A 20,304-nucleotide genomic window follows, 5' to 3' on the forward strand; every position below is an offset into this window, starting at 1 on the left:
CGCCACACTGCGGCACCTGCTCGGGTGCACTGAGGGAGAGTTGAGAATGTCCAATTCACCGAACACATCTTTCGGGACTAGTGGGAGGAAACCAGAGCGCCCGGAGGAAACCCACGCAGACACGGGGAGGACGTGCAGACTCCAGACAGTAACCCAAGCAGGGAATCAAACCCGGGTCCCTAGCGCCGTGAAGCAACAGTGCTAACCACTCTGCTACCTTGCTGCTCATGCCGTACTCCTGTGGCAAACTGGGGTGGGATGGAGGCAGGGGACAGCACAATCCCTGGCCGGCACGGGTCAGAAATTAGTGGCTATGAAACCAGAATAAGTACACGCAAAAAGAACAAGAAAAAAATCTGCCATTGTGGAAGATTAGACGGCAGTGGTGACTTTTAATATTGTAAAATTTATAATTCTGGCCTTTTCCATTTTTAAAGGAAGTGCTTTGTGAGAATCAGATTTGATGGAGTCTACCTCCCTTCACAGGACCGGGGCTGGGTTGGGAGGGGCAACGATTCCCCCCCCCCCTCCCCAATATTTGACTTTGTTTTAAACTTATAGGAGACTTCCTTCATCAGTTTTGAGAAGTCTCCACAGCGCTGACCGGAGATCTGAATTTTTGACCCTTTCCCATTATCTAGCCAAGGAAAATCTCTGCCTGCCTGCTGTAGGAGTAATCTCTGGCCAGCCATGGTGCTAAAGTTCACAGTCAGCATTCAGAGAGATCGGGAAACGGGCCCCTTGCCCACTCATTCGGCTGGCGAATGATGCGTGCGGAGGGGGCGGGGAAGAGATACAGAGAGTCTGATTAAAATAACACTGAAACTACATCAGACGAGAACAATGGCTGCTAGAAGACTGAGATTTTTGGAAAGAATGATGAAGATGTGAATTTTCTGTGGTTACACCTTGTGTTTTACACCCACAGCAGAACCTAGATGATGGTGTATTGCCAAAGTGCAGACAGTTCCCCTCTGGGGATGTACTTTACCTTATTACAGTTTTGAGCAAGATTTCCTTATGCCCTCGCTTATCTTTCACTGAAAATGGAAAATGCTGGAAATACAATTCTTGCTATCTTAAAAGTCACTGTACAAAGTCGAGCTGTTGCTCTGCGTCAGTTGTGGCTCGCTTCGGAGCACGCGCGCCTCTTTGAGTCGCTAGGTTCTCGGTTCAGGACGGCAGTTTGATTTTTCATGTTCTCTCCTCGGTCTATAGCAGCTCCGCATGTGAAACTTGCCTCCAAATTACGCTGGGTGGAGAAGGAGTCACTAATTTTTTTTGTAAAACAGAGGTTTGAATCGCACTTTTCATGACCGCAGGATATCTGAAAGCACTTTTCAGCCAATTGAACTCTTTAAAATATAGTCGCTGTTGTAAGGTGGGAAATGTGGCAGCCAATTTACGCCCAGCAAGATCCCACAAACAGCAGTATTATCAAGACCAAGCAATCTGCTCTTTGCGATGTAAATTGGGGGATAAAAATTGGCCGGGAAACCGAAGGTAACTCGCCTGCGCTTCTTCAAAATAGTGGCCTGGGGTCTTTTACATCCGCCCTACCGAGCAGTTGGGGATTCGGTTTAGCACCTCATTCGATAGACAGCACCCTCCGGCAGCACTCCCCTCAGCGGAGCACTGGAGAGTCTGCTTTGATTTTGGTACTCAAGCCCTGGAGTGGGACTTGAACCCAAAAACCTGTGCCTCAGAGTGAACTTGAGCCTCAGAGGTGAGAGTGATGCCAACATTTGACTCAGAAAAACAGCTTGCCTTTATATAGTGAATGTTAACATTGTAAAACGTCCCAAGGCGCGTAGTCCAGTGGGCGGCACGGTAGCACAGTGGTTAGCATTGTTGCTTTACAGCGCCAGGGGCCCGGGTTCGATTCCCGGCTTGGGAAACTGTCTGCGGAGTCTGCACGTTCTCCCCGTGTCTGCGTGGGTTTCCTCCCACAGTCCAAAGATATGCGGGTTAGGTCGATTGGTCATGCTAAATTGCCACTTGGGTGTTCAAATGTTAGGTGAGGTTGCTGGATGGCGTGAATGGGGTAGAGGTGTGGGCTTGTATAGGGCGCTCTTTCAGGGGCTGATGTAGACTTGATGGGCTGAATGGCCTCCTTCTTTCTGCACTGTAAATTCTATGACTTATAATATCAAACAAAATTTGATACCGAGCGACATATATCAGGACAGGTGACCAACGGTTTGATCAAAGCGGTAGATTTTACAGAGCATCATAATTGAGGACAGCGAGAGGGCTGGAGATGTTTGGGGTGGGAATTACAGCGGGTAGGCAGTTGAAATCATGGTCATTGAGTGGTGGAGCAATTAAATTTGAGGATGCGCAACAGGCCAGAATTGGAGGAACACAGAAACCTTGGAGGATTGGAGGAGGCTCCGGAGTCTGAAACGGAGCGGGACCTGGGAAGGATTCGAAGACCAGGATGCGAATTTTAAAATCAGGACATTTGTTCGACTCGGAGATTGGGACGTGGTGTGAGTTAGAATACGGACAGCAGAGTTCGGGAAGAGTTCAAGTTTGCAGTGGGTGCAATGTAGGAGACTGACCAGGGAGGCAGATAAACCAAATTAGGGGCTGGAAATTCACAGAGAAGGAAGAAAAATCCCGTTGATGAATCAGCTGCAGAACCTTCTGAGAAAGAAGAACCACGAGTACAGGAAAAATCTGATCCAGACTCCCCTCACCAGCTCCCCAAAATCTGAACCTATTCTGTGCAGTCCAGTGCTGACTGGCTGGCAGTGCATTTCCAGCATTTTCTGACTGGGCTTACATGATTTTATTTATTTATTGTCACGTGTACCGAGGTACGGTGAAAAGTATTGTTCTGCTTACAGTCCTGGCAGATCCGCTCCATTCATGAATACATAGAACATACTATAATAATTAATAATTATAGAACATACTATAACAGTAATCAAAGATGTAGGAAGAGGATCTGTCGGGGAGAGCTCGCAGAGAATTGCCACGCTCTGGCGCCATCTTGGAAAAACGGATTACATTTAAAATCCCAGCGGCAGCCTGTTATTGCTTTGTTTTGTGCCCAATTTCAGTCAGGATGAGGAAGAGATGGTCCAATTCCCTACTACTTGGCCACCTCGACTCGGTACTGGTGTTTGGGGAAATGCTCGATCAGCTCTCCGATCTATTCCCTCCTGCTGCAATCGAAGATAATCTAACCATCACCCCTTGACATTCAATGGCAATACATGACTGAATCCCCCAATAGCAACATCCTGTGTGTGCGCGTGTGGGGGGTGTGGGGGGGGGGGGGGGGGGGTGGGGGGGGCTGCCATTGACCAGCAGCTGAACCGGAGTGACATGTAACTATGGTGGCTACAAGAGCAGGTCAGAGGCTAGGAATCCTGCTGTAAGTAAATCATCTGATTCCCCATCCTACAAGTCAGAAATGCAATGGGATACTCTCCATTGGCTGGTCACTCGTGCTTTCAATCTTGAGTGTGTTTTTAGATTATCACAACTGTTCCCGTGATTTTAACCTTTTCACCCCAACTTTAAAATTAATGGTCTAAGTGCAACGGTTTCCTCCGGGTGCTCCGGTTTCCTCCCACAGTCCGAAGATGTGCAGGTTAGGTGGATTGGCCATGATAAATTGCCCTTAGTGTCCAAAATTGCCGTTAGTGTTGGGTGGGGTTACTGGGTTATGGGGATAGGGTGGAGGTGTTGACCTCGGGTAGGGTGCTCTTTCCAAGAGCCAGTGCAGACTCGATGGGCTGAGTGGCCTCCTACACTGTAAATTCTATGATAAATTCTATGAGTAATTACATCCATAACCATGTAAGTTATTGAATTGTCTTTTTAGGATTAGATAAACAAAAATGCAAAGTAGTATTAATCAAATGTGCTTGGAACTGCTGATTGTCTCCTTGAACAGACATCTATCTCTTAGGATTTTCATGGGACCTTTTGACATCTTACATTTCTGCAGTTCCTCAGCAAAAAATCATCCCATGTGTCTTCACAGAATCAAAAGCTATCGATGTTTTCTTTCTCTTCAAATAGTGCTCAATGTAATTCAGTTACTGTACGATACGAGTCAGCAACAGTAAAATAAGTTATAGTACGCATTTAAATAGACACTAATTACTTCCAAATGCATTATGGTGTGGATGTCTGCCTGCTTGTAGCATGAGTTTGTATTTTTCCTCCGAACACGGTCATTAGGCTCACCCTGATTCATTGTTGAAAATTGCGAGTGATTTTATAAAAAAGAAGCAAAGTATTTACCACAGTTATCGTTCCTATTGCCACCCCTCCAAAGCATTTTCCCCCCATCCACTGACCTGCAGGACCCCGGTCGCTCCATAAGACATAGGAGCAGAATTAGACCATTCGGCCCATCGAGTCTGCTCCGCCATTCGATCACGGCTGATATTTTTCTCATCCCCATTCTCCTGTCTCCTCCCCATAACCCCGATCCCCTTATTAATCAAGAACCTGTCTATCTCTGTCTTATCTCAGTGATTTGGCCTCCGCAGCCTTCTGCGGCAAAGAGTTCCAAAGAGGCACTACCCTCTGGCTGAAGAAATTCCTCCTCATCTCAGTTTAAAAAATTTTTTTTTTTTAAATTAGAGTACCCAATTCTTTTTTTTTCCAATTAAGGGGCAATTTAGCGTGGCCAATCCACCTAGCTTGCACATCTTTTGGGCTGTGGGGACAAAACCGATGCAAACACAGGGAGAATGTGCAAACTCCAGACGGACAGTGACCAGAGCCGGGATCGAACCTGGGACCTCGGCGCCATGAGGCAGCAGTGCTAACCCACTGCGCCACCGTGCTGTCTCTCATCTCAGTTTTAAAGGATCGTTCCTTCAGTCTGAGGCTGTGCTCACGGGTTCTAGTCTCTCCTACCAGTGGAAACATCGTCTCCACGCTCACTCTCAGTATTCTGTAAGTTTCAATGAGATCCCCCCCCCCATCCTTCTAAACTTCATCAAGTATAGACCCAGAGTCCTCGACCTCTCCTCATATGACAAGTTCTTCATTCCCTGGATCAGCCTTCTGAGCCTCCTCTGCTCCTCCTCCCTCCAAGGCCTGCACATCCTTCCTTAGATACAGGCTCCAAAACTGCTCAAGATATTCCAAATGGGGTCTGAACAGAGCCTTATACAGCCTCAGCAGTACATCCATGCTCTTCTATTCTAGCCCTCTCAAAATGAATGCTAACATTGTATTTGCCTTCTTAACTGGCAACTAAACCTACATGTTAACCTGAAGAGAATCTTGAACTAGGACTTCTAAGTCTCTTTGTGCTTCAGATTTCCAAAGTCTTTCCCTATTTAGAAAACAGTTGATGCCTCTATTCCTACCAAAGTGCATAACTTTACACTTTTCCACATTGTATTCCATCTGTCACTTCTTTGCCCACTCTCCTAGCCTGTCCTTCTGCAGCCTCCCTGCTTCCTCAACATTACCTGTCCCTCTACAGATCTTTTGTCATCTGCAAACTTAGCAACAATGCCCCAGTTCCTTCTTCCAGATTGTTAATGTATATCGTGATTAGTTGTGGTCCCAACGCTGACCCCTGCGGAATACCACTAGTCACCGGCTGGCATCGTGAAAAGACCTCTTTATCCCCACTCTCTGCCTTCTGCTCCCTAACGAACCCTGTTCTCCCTCGTCCAAATATCAGGATCACTGCTCAACCCCCCCATACTACAAAAACCCAAAGGATTGCCCACTTATCAGGGCAGCACAATGGCCTGAGCCTTCATTGTAGTGAGGTCCAAGGCCCAATAGGAGGGGATGCTCAGTCCTCATCAGGTAACTAGCCTGATCTCTCTCAAAGTAAATACAAAATTGTTCCAGATAGTGCGTCCCCCTGCCCCTTTTGGAGAATTTACCCTCGAGGCCTTATTTTTTTTAAAAAAGCACCACCCAGCTAAACAATCAAATTTGATTGTGCGGGGCAGCACGGTGGCACAGTGGTTAGCATTGCTGCCTACGGCGCTGAGGACCCGGGTTCGAATCCCGGCCCTGGGTCACTGTCCGTGTGGAGTTTGCACATTCTCCCCGTGTCTGCGTGGGTTTCGCTCCCACAACCCAAAGATGTGCAGGATAGGTAGATTGAACACTCTAAATTGTCCCTTAATTGGAAAAAATAATTGGGTGCTCTAAATTTAAAAAAAAAAAATTTGATTGTGCAACACATTGAAAAGTGCAAAACTTCTAAAAGTCAGACACGTCTTAGACATTGTCAGTCGAGTTTTACTTTGCACATGTCATTTTAGTAAGGTAATATAATTTGGCTGGAAAGTTTATTGTGATTTATTTATATAAATTGTGTTTAGTCCTATGCAAGTGGAGGGTGTAAATTGGGGTTTTAGTTCAGAAGTTATAAAGAGGAGCTCACTGAAACTGGAGTGTGGGGGGGGGGGTGGGTAGTTGAGTTGGGAGGTTATGCTTCTCGTGATTCTCTCTAAATCAATGGGTAAAGATTAGCTCCAGTTCTGTCCTTCACCAACTGATGTTCTTGAATGCACCAACTGATGTTCTTGAATGTATGTTTGGCATCTCATTTCATCTCACTTCTCTTCTCTCCGCACCCACCCCCCACCCCAGCCCGAGAAACTTGAAGTATTTTGTAATGATGCAGCTTCCAAGTCCTATTCCCCAAGACTTAGACGCTCACCGCTGACTGCTTCTGTCCACAAAAGGTCAAACCCTTTTGAGGTGATGGGAAAGGGTGTTCCTGTCATGAATAGTTAGAAAACAAATGCGGTTCGCTAATGAACACGCAAATAAGCCAGGGGCTGAAGTAGGTTATGATGAGAACGCAGGCCGAGAGAGCTAATCAAGGAGATCCAATTACAGAATCGCTGTTTCCAGAAGACTTAGGAGCAGAAGTAGACCATTCGGCCCATCGAATCTGCTCCGCCATTCAGTGAGCTCATGAGTGATCTGGGAATCTTCTACCCCACTTTCCCATCTTATCCCGCAGGGCTTGATTCCTCATACTGATATAAGACCATAAGACGTAGGGCTGGATTCGTCCGCCACAAGAATGCCACAGGTGAGACACCAACAATGGAAAAATCCATTGATCTCGGGCAGGATTCTCTGGTCGTGGATAAACACAGCCGGAGAATCCCGCCTGTAGTGTCAGTGATCCAAAAAGCTGAAATGTGTTTTCTGTTGGGCAGTAATGTTCACCAGTTCACTGTCTTCCTGTCCTTCAGGGTTGATGTCAATGTTGACAAGAAAATTAGTGCAAATGAGATGCAGCGATGGATTATGGAGAAGACCGAGGAGCATTTCCAACAGGCCACGGAGGAGAACAAACTACACTTCAAAGCTGTAGACCCTGATGGAGATGGTAATGCAATTTATTTACGTGTATGAGATTCCTTCCCTCCCTAAACTTCTCTACTGAACTTTCCACCTATGACAGCCTCCCTTTTTAAAGCCCATCTCTATGACGTTGATCATGCTCCTTTATCTTTTTGTTACCTCCGTATCCGTTTTCTCCATTTTTCTTGTGAAGCGTCTTAAATTATAATATTTAGTAGTTTTGTGATGAACTCCAAAAATGAAATATAGAACAATCCATGAGATCTTATTCTTAAAGAATTTTGAAAACATTGTTTGTAAAGTGTTAAATGGTTCCAACAAGAGTCTGATAACGTTTCAGAAAAAAAGAGAAACTCATAAATCTGAGTTTCATCTGGAAGGAGTATTCAGGACAGTGAGGAGAGTGAGGAGGTCAAAGGACATCTCCTACATTTGTACGGGAAGGTGACGTGGAAAAGGGGTGGGATGCTGGGAAGGTTGAGGACTGGACCAGGGTATCGTGGAGGGAATGGTCCCTTTTGGAATACTGAATAGGGAAGGGAGGGGAAAATATGTGTTGGTGATCGCATCATGCTGAAAGTGTTGGCAATGGCAGGACATGAATACATTGAATACAGAGGCTGGAGGGGTGGAATGTGAGGAAAAGGGGAACCCTCTTCTTTCTATTGGGCACTTTACAGCCATCTAGACTCAACTTTGAGTTCAACAATTTCAGACCGTAAGTTCTGTCCCCTAATTTGTTTCATTTTCTTTGCATCTTTCAGTTTTCGCTCATTTTTCTTTCAGACAGCAGCTCGCGTGCTCTAGGCAGGTTTCTTTTCTTACCTCATCACCATTCATCGACATAGAATTTACAATGCAGAAGGAGGCCGTTTGGCCCATCGAGTCTGCACCGACCCTTGGAAAGAGCACCCACACCTCCACCCTACCCCCATAACCAGTAGCCCCACTTAACTTTTTTTGGACACTAAGGGGTAATTTAGCATGGCCAATCCACCTAACCTGCACATCTTTGGACTGTCGGAGGAAACCGGACCCCCGGAGCAAACCCACGCAGACCACGGGGAGAATGTGCAGACTCCGCACAGACAGTGACCCAAACCGGGAATCGAACCGGAGACCCTGGAGCTGTGAAGCAACTGTGCTGCCGTTGACCCTTGTAAGGCGAACTCTTCTGTCATTCAATCTCTCCTGCCTTGCACCCTATCATAGATCTTCCTTCCTCCTCGTTCCCCCCACCCCTTGCTCAAGCTCTATGACATCACTAACTTTTCCTCAGTTCCGATGAAAGGTCATCGACTTGAACTGTTAATTCTGTTTCTCGCTCCACAGGTGCTGCCTGAGCTGCTGAGTATTGGCGGCCAGTTCTGTTTTTGTTTCAGATTCCAGCATCCGCAGTATTTCACCTTTCTCCAAAGCATCATACAAAAACAGTTCACCCTGCTCCCCCACAGCTGCAGCTTCTTTATTTCTCCATCTCCAATAACAGCTGTCCTTTTTCTGTGAGGTACAATGACAAGGTGTTAAAACTTGTCACCCTGCCTCAATGTTGAGTATCTCACTCCATAGCAACCAGATCACATGGGCATGACCCCATGTGACATGGTTATTCAGAATGCTCTGTTTTATGTTGGGTTTAAGGTACATTTCAAAGCATAACCGTCTTATGAAGCTCAGCGTGCACAAAATATTCCATGACTCCTTGGGCAGTCAGGCTTTAGTCCAAAGTTGGGGTGTAGTTATTCAGCTACCTTTGAAGATCCTGGAAGGGAGCATTAGTAAACCAGGAATTGAAGTAAAATGTATTCACTGCGCACACAACAAATTTACCAAACTATCTGAGAAAGTGAAAGCGCTCCCTGAAATATGACACCTCTGGAAGCGTTATCTGAAATACAGGGCCTAAAAGATATGAGGATAACTTAAAGTTTAAGAAAAGTGGGACCCAGAAATACAGCAGTTTCTCGTTGTCCATCTCAGCTCTTCTCTTCTTTGATGTCTCTCCCTTCATCTCTGCAATGGTCTTTCCTTATAAACACTCCATCCTTCTCTCCCAGTGTCACTGTCTCTGTCGTACCCAGTCAGATGATTCAATTTTCCACAACATAGCTGAGATGCCCTCCTTTCTCTCTCCTCAGCAATGATTACGGTTAAAAACTCTCCGGCACTGTGGGTGCACATGCACCTCCGAGCCTGTAGGGGTTCAAGAAGGCAGCTCACCACCACCTTCACAAGGGCAACTAGGGATGGGCAATAAATGTTGGCTGAGCCAGCGGCGCCCACATCCCGTAAATTAATTTGCAAAAAAGAATTGGCATGGAGTCTCTGAATTGAAGATCAATCTCCAGGACACCTGTGCAACCCTGGAGAAAGTCCATTGAGACACAAGAAAAAATATTTTAAAAAATTTTCTTTCAAGATTTTTCTTCACCAGAAATTAAAATATTGAAATTGAAAATGGGAGGAAAATGGCATTTTAATTAGCAGTCAAGCATCAGGCATTTGAGCTTCCTGCTTTCCAATTGGTGTAGGGAGTCAGTGCGTCACAAGGATGTGTTAGCTGACTAATGACTGGAGTATGGGAGCAAGTCATGTGTCAAAACCTCCAGGACTACACTGAATCACAGTTGGCAACCCAAGTAACGGTGGATTGTGCCAATGTCAGTCCGGTTTCCTCGTTCTGGGTTCCAAAACACCAACTGCTCTCAGCCACATTTTTACCATTTCAGTCACTTAGTGATGTAATCCCACCACCACGCACATTCCTCTTTTTCCATTTCCGTCTGTTTGCCAAAAGACATGTTCCCTTTGGGTTGTCCCTGTTCATTCCGAGTCGGAGCGGTGACGGCGTGTGCACCCATAGCATTGCACAGGTGGGCCCGATGTTCCAGCCTTCACTCTTTGAATTTCAGAGCTCCTCAATGGGGGGGGGGGGGGGGGGCTCAGCTCTTCGCGTGGGACACGCTCCTTGCCACTTTGGATGTTTTCACATCCTTTTGTTCCTTTTAGAGTCATCTGAATCTCTCACTGAGATTTCGTCAATCATCTCCTCATTTCCTGCCTATTGAGGTCATGCAACCCATTAACTTCCTCCTTGTGATTACAATGCCTGTCACATTGTCATATCTGTTGCTTTATCCCCCCAGCCCTCCACCCCCAGCCCTTTTTCCTGTGTTTGCCACTTTTTTGGCAGCTCTCTTTTTTTCAGGTCTTCGGTTCTGATGAAGGGTTGGAATCTGATAAGTTCACCTGCCATCAGCCACCGCAGGTGCTGAAAGATCTGTCTTGCGTGTTACAGAATTTGTGTCATATTGAGAGTAATGAATTTATTTCCTTCCGTTCCCTTTTCTAACGTGCCTTAACCTCTCAAGAGAGACTGGTGTCAAGTTATCTTAGGGCACAGTTGATTCAGAACAGGCAGTACTGAGAAACAGCTACCTTGACCACGTTTGTGAACCGGACCAACCCTGTCTGTTTGCTCAGTCCGTTAGCCACCATTCCCACAACCGATGGACGGGAAAGATGCACCTAGCTGAAGGGATCTTTCAAATCAGTTGTATTTTTTTTTTAAAATTTAGATTACCCAATTATTTTTTCCAATTATGGGGCAATTTAGCGTGGCCAATCCACCTACTCTGCACATTTTTGGGTTGTGGGGGCGAAACCCACGCAGACACGGGGAGAATGTGCAAACTCCACACGGACAGTGACCCAGAGCCGGGATCGAACCTGGGACCTCAGCGCCGTGAGGCGGTTGTGCTAACCACTAGGCCACCGTGCTGCCCAAATCAGTTGTATTCTAATTGGGCTGGCTATGCAGAAGCCTCTATATAGTTTTTCTCCAGTGCATCTTGCTCAAGGGAATGGTCCAGAACAATGACTGCAAGTCTTCTCCCGCCATTAACTGCATTCGGTGGGATGTGCGGAATTTTCTACCATCAGTGTTTAGAAGCCTTGAGCTTGTCGCGGGATGATCTGTTATACTTGGCTATCTGTTGCTCAATCTAATGTACAAACCGCTTTGCCCTCCCAGTGATGGTGGCTGAGCCGTTTCCAGTCTCTCTCTGCAGCTGCTGATTGGCCAGAGTAGTTGCCCCAATGGGACCACATGCTCGCCACAATACCTATGCTTCCTGTCCCTGACCAGGCCCTAATCGAGGTGGTGGGAGGAATAATGTGATTGGGACTGCTCCCATGAGTCCCTGGCTGTCTGTCACCAAATCCCCACCAATCCAGGAACTTTGATTGAAATGAGGACCAGCGCATTCTTGGATTCTGCAGGTGTGGCGGTCACTTAGGGGGTCATGTGTCCTGCTCCCTCCTCCCTGTTTAAAATTGGGGTTATTGGTGCAAGTTTATATTATATTAAAAAAAGAACCACTCTGGCTGATTTCACCATCCATCTCTTGGTCTGTAGCACTGTAGGTAACAGCACAAATATGAAGTTCATGATCAATAGGGAATTTCTTGATTAGTATGAAGATCAGGGGTTATGGGGAGAAGGCAGGAGGATGGGGATGAGGAACATATCAGTCGTGATTGAATGACGGAGCAGACGCGATGGGCTAAATGGCCTATTTCTGCTCATATCTTATGAATATACCAAAATGGTATTGAGGTTGGTTACATTAAGAGTTTTTTCAATACAATTATGATAAATGTGATTCACCATGTACATTCACTCAACGGGTTCTATACAATTCCCAGTTGAAAGGTCTTACTCGGCGACTTTTCCCCATCGTGTCTCTGTGGTGGAGGATGGTGGTTTGGAGATGGTATAGTTATATTGGCTTTAGGCTTCACTGGCTGGGCAAGTATTTATTGAGGGCAGTTAAGAATCAACCACCATACTTAGAGTTTGAAGTCAAATGTAGGCCAGTCACATGTAGACAATTGACAGTGGTTTCATGCTCATCATTAGAATTTTATTGAATTCAGATTTCACCATCTGCCATGGTGGGATTCAAACCCAACTCTCCAGGGCAGTACCCTTGGTCTCTGGATAGCTAGCCCAGTGACAATACCACTAGGCCATCTTATTTACCGAGTACCATTTGAAAATTACTATGAATTGGCTTCCACCATCTTTCCAGATCCTCAGAACTTGCTACCTTTATTTTTTTTTAAATGTTCTCATCTTCCTCCATTTTATTTGTTTTTATAAATTTAGAGTTCTTAATTCTTTTTTTTTTCCCAGTTAAGGGGCAATTTAGCGTGGCCAATCCACCTACCCTGCACATCTTTGGATTGTGGGGTGGGGGTGAAACCCATGCAGACACGGTGAAAATGTGCAAACTCCACCTGGCAGTGACCCGGGGCCGGGATTGAACCCGGGACCTCAGCATTGTGAGGCAGCAGTGCTAAACACTGCGCCACCATGCCGTCCTTCCCCCACTTTCTTTTGCCAATTACTGTAAACCTGAGGAGGAGCACCTCATTTTCCGGTTAAGCACATTGCAACCCTGCGGATTCAATATTGTGTTCACCAACATCAGACTGTGACCTTTTTCTTCCGCCTTGACTCCTTTCTTCAAATCCCCAAAAGTGTTTGTCCCAAAGCAAAGTACCTCCACCTCCCCTCCCCTACTGGGCCATCTGTCACTTGTTCTTCACCTTTGCACTGACATTTTGTTCTCCTAGTAACACATTCTGCCATCTTGCCTTCATGCCACTATCAGCCCCTTCCATAGTCCCTCCACACGTTTTATTGTTACGTGTACCGAGGTACAGTGAAAAGTATTGTACAGTCCAGACAAATCATTCCATACATGAAAAAAACATAGGGCGTGCATAAATACACAATGTAAATACATAGTCACAGGCATCGGGTGAAGAATACAGGGGTGCAGTACTACTCAGTAGAGAAGATGTTTGAAGAGATCCGATCAGTCCATACGAGGGTCATTCAGCGGAGAAGAAGCTGTTCACACTGACATTAACACTTCCTCTGTATTGTGCCCTACACACGTTTGTGCAATCTCTCCCAGCTCCCACCTTTCACAGACTTTCTATTTTTTTCCAGTCCCTCTTCGATATAATCCATCACATTTCTCCCTCTCTTTACCTCTGAAGAAGAGTGATAAGGACTCGCAACCCTGACTGTTTCTCTCTCCATGGACGCTGCCAGACCTGCTGAGTTTTTCCAGCACTTTCTGTTTTTCTTGCGGGTTTCCAGCTTCCGCGGTATTCTTAAAAATTTATGATAGGAAATTTGCGGCCTTTGATTACCGCCCCTCCTGCCAATGGAAGCCATTTCTCCTCGGCCTATTAAAGGCCGTCGTGATTCTGAACATCTCTGTTCCAAGGTGAACAATCGCATCTTCTGAAAGCATCACGCTGAATGTACAGTGGTTTAGTTAATCACCACATGTGATTGTGTCCTGGAAAGTGGTGGCTTGGGTGGCGGTAGCCGTGGTGAAACAAATTTCCTGGGCCATTATTGACATCAGATGCATGTGATTTATTTTTTTTTAAAGTCCTTTTTCAGATGTGGTTTATGCTTCTGCAGTCACGTTGCATGATGCGAACCCGCTTAATCTCAGCTTTTTCAGAGCAGCAGTTAGTGAAAAAAGACACAGTTCTGTGAAGACAAATGTAACGAGCCTTCCCTGTTCATTCACGGATAAACTCACTTCAGATAGGATTGTGAGACCGCAAGTGGACTCTGACAAGGCGAGGAGACGTACAAACATACAAAATGGGAGCAGAAGTAGGCCATTCGGCCCCTCGAGCCTGCTCCGCCATTTGTAATAATAATCTTTATTAGTGTCACAAGGAGGCTTACATTAACACTGCAATTAAGTTGTTGTGAAAAGCCATTAGCCGCCACACTCTGGCGTCTGTTCGGGTACAATGCGGGAGAATTCAGAATGTCCAAATTACCTAACAGCACGTCTTTCGGGACTTATGGGAGGAAACCGGAGCACCCAGAGGAAACCCACGCAGACACTGGGAGAACGTGCAGACTCCACATAGACAGTGACCCAAGGCAGGAATTGAACCCGGGTCCCTGGCACTGTGAAGCAACAGTGCTCCCATTTTGTGCTACCGTGTCGCCCCTTTGTTGCCCACCGGTTCTGGACGTACTCCCACAAGATGACACTTCCTTTCCATGTCCACTTTCATACATGATTATTTCATATCCTGCTGTCAACACTATAAACTCACGGGGCTGAATTCTCCGCCGGCGGGATTCTCCGTTTTACCGGCAGCCCGGGGGTTTCCCGACGGTGTGGGGCTGCCCAACAATGGGAAACCCTGTTGAGCAGCACCGAAACGGAGAATCCCAATGGTGTGCCGCACCAGATATCTGGTGTGGCGGGATGGAGAATCCCGCCCAAGGTATTCCAAATCTCTGCTACCTGTATCATAACTCCTGGCATGTCCTCATTCATGCCTGTGCTTACTGATCTACATTCGCTACCAGTCAAGCAACATCGTGATTTTAAAATTCTTATCCTTGCTTGCCCCTTGGGTGGCATGGTGGCACAGTGGTTAGCACTGCTGCTTCACAGCGCCAGGGACCCGGGTTCAATTCCAGCCAAAAGGTGAGGTGGGGTTACGGGGATAGAGTGGAGGCATGGGCTGAAGTAGGGTGTTCTTTCCAAGGGCCGGTGCAGACTCAGTGGGCTGAATGGCCTCCTTCTGCACTATACCCTTAATCCCTTTATTCTTCAAAAAACTATCTATCTTTACCTTAAAAACATGTAATGAAGGAGCCTCAACTGCTTCACTGGGCAAGGAATTCCATAGATTCACAACCCTTTGGGTGAAGAAGTTCCTCCTAAACTCAGTCCTAAATCTACTTCCCCTTATTTTGAGGCTATGTCCCCTAGTTCTGCTGTCACCCGCCAGTGGAAACAACCTGCCCGCATCTATCCTATCTATTCCCTTCATAATTTTAAATGTTTCTATAAGATCCCCCCTCATCCTTCTAAATTCCAACGAGTACAGTCCCAGTCTACTCAACCTCTCCTCATAATCCAACCCCTTCAGCTCTGGGATTAACCTAGTGAATCTCCCCTGCACACCCTCCAGCGCCAGTACGTCCTTTCTCAAGTAAGGAGACCAAAACTGAACACAATACTCCAGGTGTGGCCGCACTAACACCTTATACAATTGCAACATAACCTCCCTAGTCTTAAACTCCATCCCTCTAGCAATGAAGGACAAAATTCCATTTGCCTTCTTAATCACCTGTTGCACTTGTAAACCAACCTTCTGTGACTCATGCACTAGCACACCCAAGTCTCTCTGAACAGCGGCATGCTTTAATATTTTATAGTTTAAATAATAATCCCGTTTGCTGTTATTCCTACCAAAATGGATAACCTCACATTTGTCAACATTGTATTCCATCTGCCAGACCCTAGCCCATTCACTTAACCTATCCAAATCCCTCTGCAGACTTCCAGTATCCTCTGCACTTTTCGCTTTACCACTCATCTTAGTGTCATCTGCAAACTTGGACACATTGCCCTTCGTCCCCAACTCCAAATCATCTATGTAAATTGTGAACAATTGTGGGCCCAACACGGATCCCTGAGGGACACCACTAGCTACTGATTGCCAACCAGAGAAACACCCATTTATCCCAACTCTTTGCTTTCTATTAATTAACCAATCCTCTATCCATGCTACTACTTTACCCTTAATGCCATGCATCTTTATCTTATGTAGCAACCTTTTGTGTGGCACCTTGTCAAAGGCTTTCTGGAAATCCAGATATACCACATCCATCGGCTCCCCATTATCTACTGCACTGGTAATGTCCTCAAAAAATTCCACTAAATTAGTTAGGCATGACCTGCCCTTTACGAACCCATGCTGTGTCTGCCCAATGGGACAATTTCTATCCAGATGCCTCGCAATTTCTTCCTTGATGATAGATTCCAGCATCTTCCCTACTACCGAAGTTAAGCTCACTGGCCTATAATTTCCTGCTTTCTGTCTACCTCCTTTTTAAACAGCGGCATCACGTTTGCTAATTTCCAATCCACCGGGACCACCCCAGAGTCTAGTGATTTTCGGTAAATTATCACTAGTGCATCTGCAATTTCCCTAGCCATCTCTTTTAGCACTCTGGGATGCATTCCATCAGGGCCTGGAGACTTGTCTACCTTTAGCCCCAATAGCTTGCCCATCACTCCCTCCTTATTGATAACAATCCTCTCAAGGTCCTCACCTGTCATAGCCTCATTTCTATCAGTCGCTGGCATGTTATTTGTGTCTTCCACTGTGAAGACCGACCTAAAAAACCTGTTCAGTTCCTCAGCTATTTCCTCATTTCCCATTATTAAAACTCCCTTCTCATCCTCTAAAGGACCAATATTTACCTTAGACACTCTTTTTTGTCTTATATATTTGTAAAAACTTTTACTGTCTGTTTTTATATTCTGAGCAAGTTTACTCTCATACTCTATCTTACTCTTTATAGCTTTTTTAGTAGCTTTCTGTTGCCCCCTAAAGATTTCCCAGTCCTCTAATCTCCCAGCACTCTTTGCCACTTTATATGCTTTTTCCTTCAATTTGATACTCTCCCTTATTTCCTTAGATATCCACGATCGATTTTCCCTCTTTCTTCCGTCCTTCCTTTTTGTTGGTATAAACCTTTGCTGAGCACTGTGAAAAATCGCTTGGAAGGTTCTCCACTGTTCCTCAACTGTTCCACCATAAAGTCTTTGCTCCCAGTCTACCTTAGCTAGTTCTTCTCTCATCCCCTTGTAATCTCCTTTGTTTAAACACAAAACACTAGTATTTGATTTTACTTTCTCACCCTCCATCTGTATTTTAAATTCCACCATATTGTGATCGCTCCTTCCGAGAGGATCCCTAACTATGAGATCATGAATCAATCCTGTCTCATTACACAGGACAAGATCTAGGACCGCTTGTTCCCTCGTAGGTTCCATTACATACTGTTCTAGGAAACTATCGCGGATACATTCTATAAACTCCTCCTCAAGGTTGCCTTTACCGACCTGGTTAAACCAATCGACATGTAGATTAAAATCCCCCATGATAACTGCTGTACCATTTCTACATGCATCAGTTATTTCTTTGTTTATTGCCTGCCCCACCATATCGTTACTATTTGGTGGCCGATAGACTACTCCTATCAGTGACTTTTTCGCCTTACTATTCCTGATTTCCACCCAAATGGATTCAACCTTATCCTCCATAGCACCGATGTCATCCCTTACTATTGCCCGGATGTCATCCTTAAATAACAGAGCTACACCACCTCCCTTACCATCCACTCTGTCCTTCCGAATAGTTTGATACCCTCGGATATTTAACTCCCAGTCGTGACCATCCTTTAACCATGTTTCAGTAATGGCCACTAAATCATAGTCATTTACGATGATTTGTGCCATCAACTCATTTACTTTATTCCGAATACTACGAGCATTCAGGTAAAGTACACTTATGTTGGTTTTTTTTTGGCAGCCAGGCCCGAAGCTCTCTTTCCTCCGTTACGATGCTCTTAAAAACCTACCGCCTTTTTAACCAAGCTTTTGATCATTTGCTGTAGTGTTTGTGGATGAGGCGTGGTTTTATGTGGGTGTGGGTGTGTTTGTTGATTGAGATGCACGTGACTCGCTACGCACGATGCGATCTGGATCACTTCCTCATTGGCCGTGATATGCAGAGCTCGTTTGAGGCCACAATTTCCCAGCTCCTGACAGTCACTGGCTGCACCAGCAAGCCCTCAGTCCGGTAATACTGGTCTCCACAGACTGAGACCTGGGGTGATGGTGACGCCAGAGGACTCTTGAGGCCATTGGAGTCCTCCGGTGGCCAAGTACAGAGCAGGACAGTGCCCTGGTTGTGCCAACCTGGCACTGCAAGGATGCCAGAGACAGTGTGTCCGGGTGCCAGGTCGGTACTGTCAGGATGTCAAGGGAGAGTGAAGGGGCGTGTAATCACCTGCTTTCTCTACAGTGGGGCAACACTTCTGAGCGTGACAACACCTGGTGGGTCACTGATTGAGCTTGGCCAAGCCCATCACCTTGATGATGCAGCTGGGGTATGAGCGTGTCCAGAGGGGTGGCCTGGGTGTGCTCCCAGATGATCAGAGGCTCTCTGGACATTCACAGGACACAGTGAGCACTCAGCAGTGTGAGCAGCCAGGAGCCTGTAAGTAGCACCAAAGGGGCGAGTTTCAATCAGCAATGGCGGTCTGAGCCAGGCCATTGTGATCCCGAGGGGACCCCTCGAGTGCAAAGACTTGGTACCAAGTCATTCCCCGCTACTGCTCCCGGCCCCGTCAGCCATCCCCCCAGCAAACCTGACAATGCTTGAGGCTTTTTGAGTATTTTCTTTGCCTCTTGCTCCCCCTTCGCAGCAATGGTGCCAAGGTCCCACTTGTCAATCCTTGCACCAAATCGTGCCCGCGTGACTGCCGCCTGAGAGGGGCAGAGCATTCCGGAGTGGTTTAAATGAGGTTCAAATCCATGCAAATGACCGTTCCGGATCCGCTGGTGCGAGATGCAAACTTTGATACGGCCGCCAGTGAAGGACCAGAGCCTGCTGATGGAATCGGCGCCAGGCACAAATCGCTATTTCTCACTTGCGCGCTGTTCTGTGCCCAATCACAATTCTTGCAGCCGGCATCGGGAAGCAGAGAATTCAGCCCTAAGTGTGGGTGAATGCTAGTCTGGGCCGCACCCAAACACACGGCACTAGTCACTCTACAAACCCACCCAAAATTACACTAGGTTGCGATCTACCATCCATAGAGCACCCGAAAAGTACACGCTACGGTGTAACATGGCCAGTAAATAACGCCCCCAGGATTTACCCGGCTCGCCACACCGAGCGAGCTCTCACGCAATCTTGTGAGACGTCACGATATGAAGCCCGCCCATTGTGGGCGGGATCACATTTTGGTAAATCTGCATATTGAGCGAGACAGCTTGTCTCATTTTTATTGCCATTCCCTGAGGAACCGAGGTGTTGGCCTTGGAGACCTTGGGCAAGTGCCATTCAATAGTGGTCTCCACAAATGGGGACCAGGCAGAACGGCACTTGGGGACTTCCAGGGGATTGGAGGCCCCCAGGTTCATGCCTTCTGGGAAGGGTGGTTCCCTGGCACAAGTGCCACCTGAGCACCCTGGCAATTCCGGGGTTGTGTTGGGGGCTTGAAAAAGCAGGGCGCCATTTAGAAATGGCACCCCGATCTCTCCCTGCACTGAGGAGTTTCGGTGCGCGGGGCTCCTCTGTGCAGGAAACGGGACTAAATGCAGCCTTGGCCGTGCATTCCCAGCTGAGGCCCCGTATCTAACCCATGTCCATATTAGAATGCATTGTGTTTCTTGGTGCTGCGAGTGCCAGGAAACATGCTGCTAAATGCGCTCGCTATGGGACTCTGTTCCCATTTGGTAGTCATTTTTTGCATTATCCTTCCCGTCTATCCTGTCAAACCCCCCCCCCCCCCCCCCCCAGTATCCTGTACTCCAATGAGCACAGGCCCAACCTGCACAACATTTCCTCATAAGACAACGCTTCATCCCAGCAGTCAGTCTGGTATATCACTACTTTAGAATCATACAGTGCAGAAGAAGGCCATTCGGCCCATGGAGTCTGTACTGGTCCTTGGAAATTGCATCTTACTTAAGCCCACACCTCCAACCTATCCCCATAACCCAGTAACCCTACTAAGGGGGAATTTAAAATGGCCAATCCACCTAACCTGCACATCTTTGGACTGGGAGAAGAAAAGGGAGCACCTGGAGGAAACCCATGCAGACACTGGAGCTGTGAAGGAGCACTGCTAACCACTGTGCCGCCCTGGTCAGGAGACTGGGTTTGGTGTCCAACTTTGCAGCGGAGGGGCCTGGTGGCTATTTCTATCTGCCAAAGCTGTCATCTAAATGTACTTGTGACGGCTATGATAAGTAGTTTGCCTGCCACAAGTAGGCGGATCAGAAATATTAGCGTCTGATATCTTTTGATATAGGTTAAACATCTTATCTC

General features: G+C 46.7%; 1 protein-coding gene across 4 annotated transcripts in view; it reads left to right on the forward strand.

The window, feature by feature from the left end:
* Positions 1-20,304, forward strand: part of sdf4 (stromal cell derived factor 4) — a 121,117-nt gene that overhangs the window by 59,975 nt on the left and 40,838 nt on the right. For all 4 annotated transcript variants that reach the window (XM_038774000.1, XM_038774001.1, XM_038773999.1 and 1 more), the window contains one exon: positions 7,215-7,351. In XM_038774000.1, the coding sequence (XP_038629928.1) occupies positions 7,215-7,351 (137 nt within the window). The remainder of the gene's footprint in view (positions 1-7,214; positions 7,352-20,304) is intronic.

This window comes from Scyliorhinus canicula, chromosome 16 (genome assembly GCF_902713615.1).
Source record: "Scyliorhinus canicula chromosome 16, sScyCan1.1, whole genome shotgun sequence".
In the NCBI taxonomy this organism is placed as follows: domain Eukaryota; kingdom Metazoa; phylum Chordata; class Chondrichthyes; order Carcharhiniformes; family Scyliorhinidae; genus Scyliorhinus; species Scyliorhinus canicula.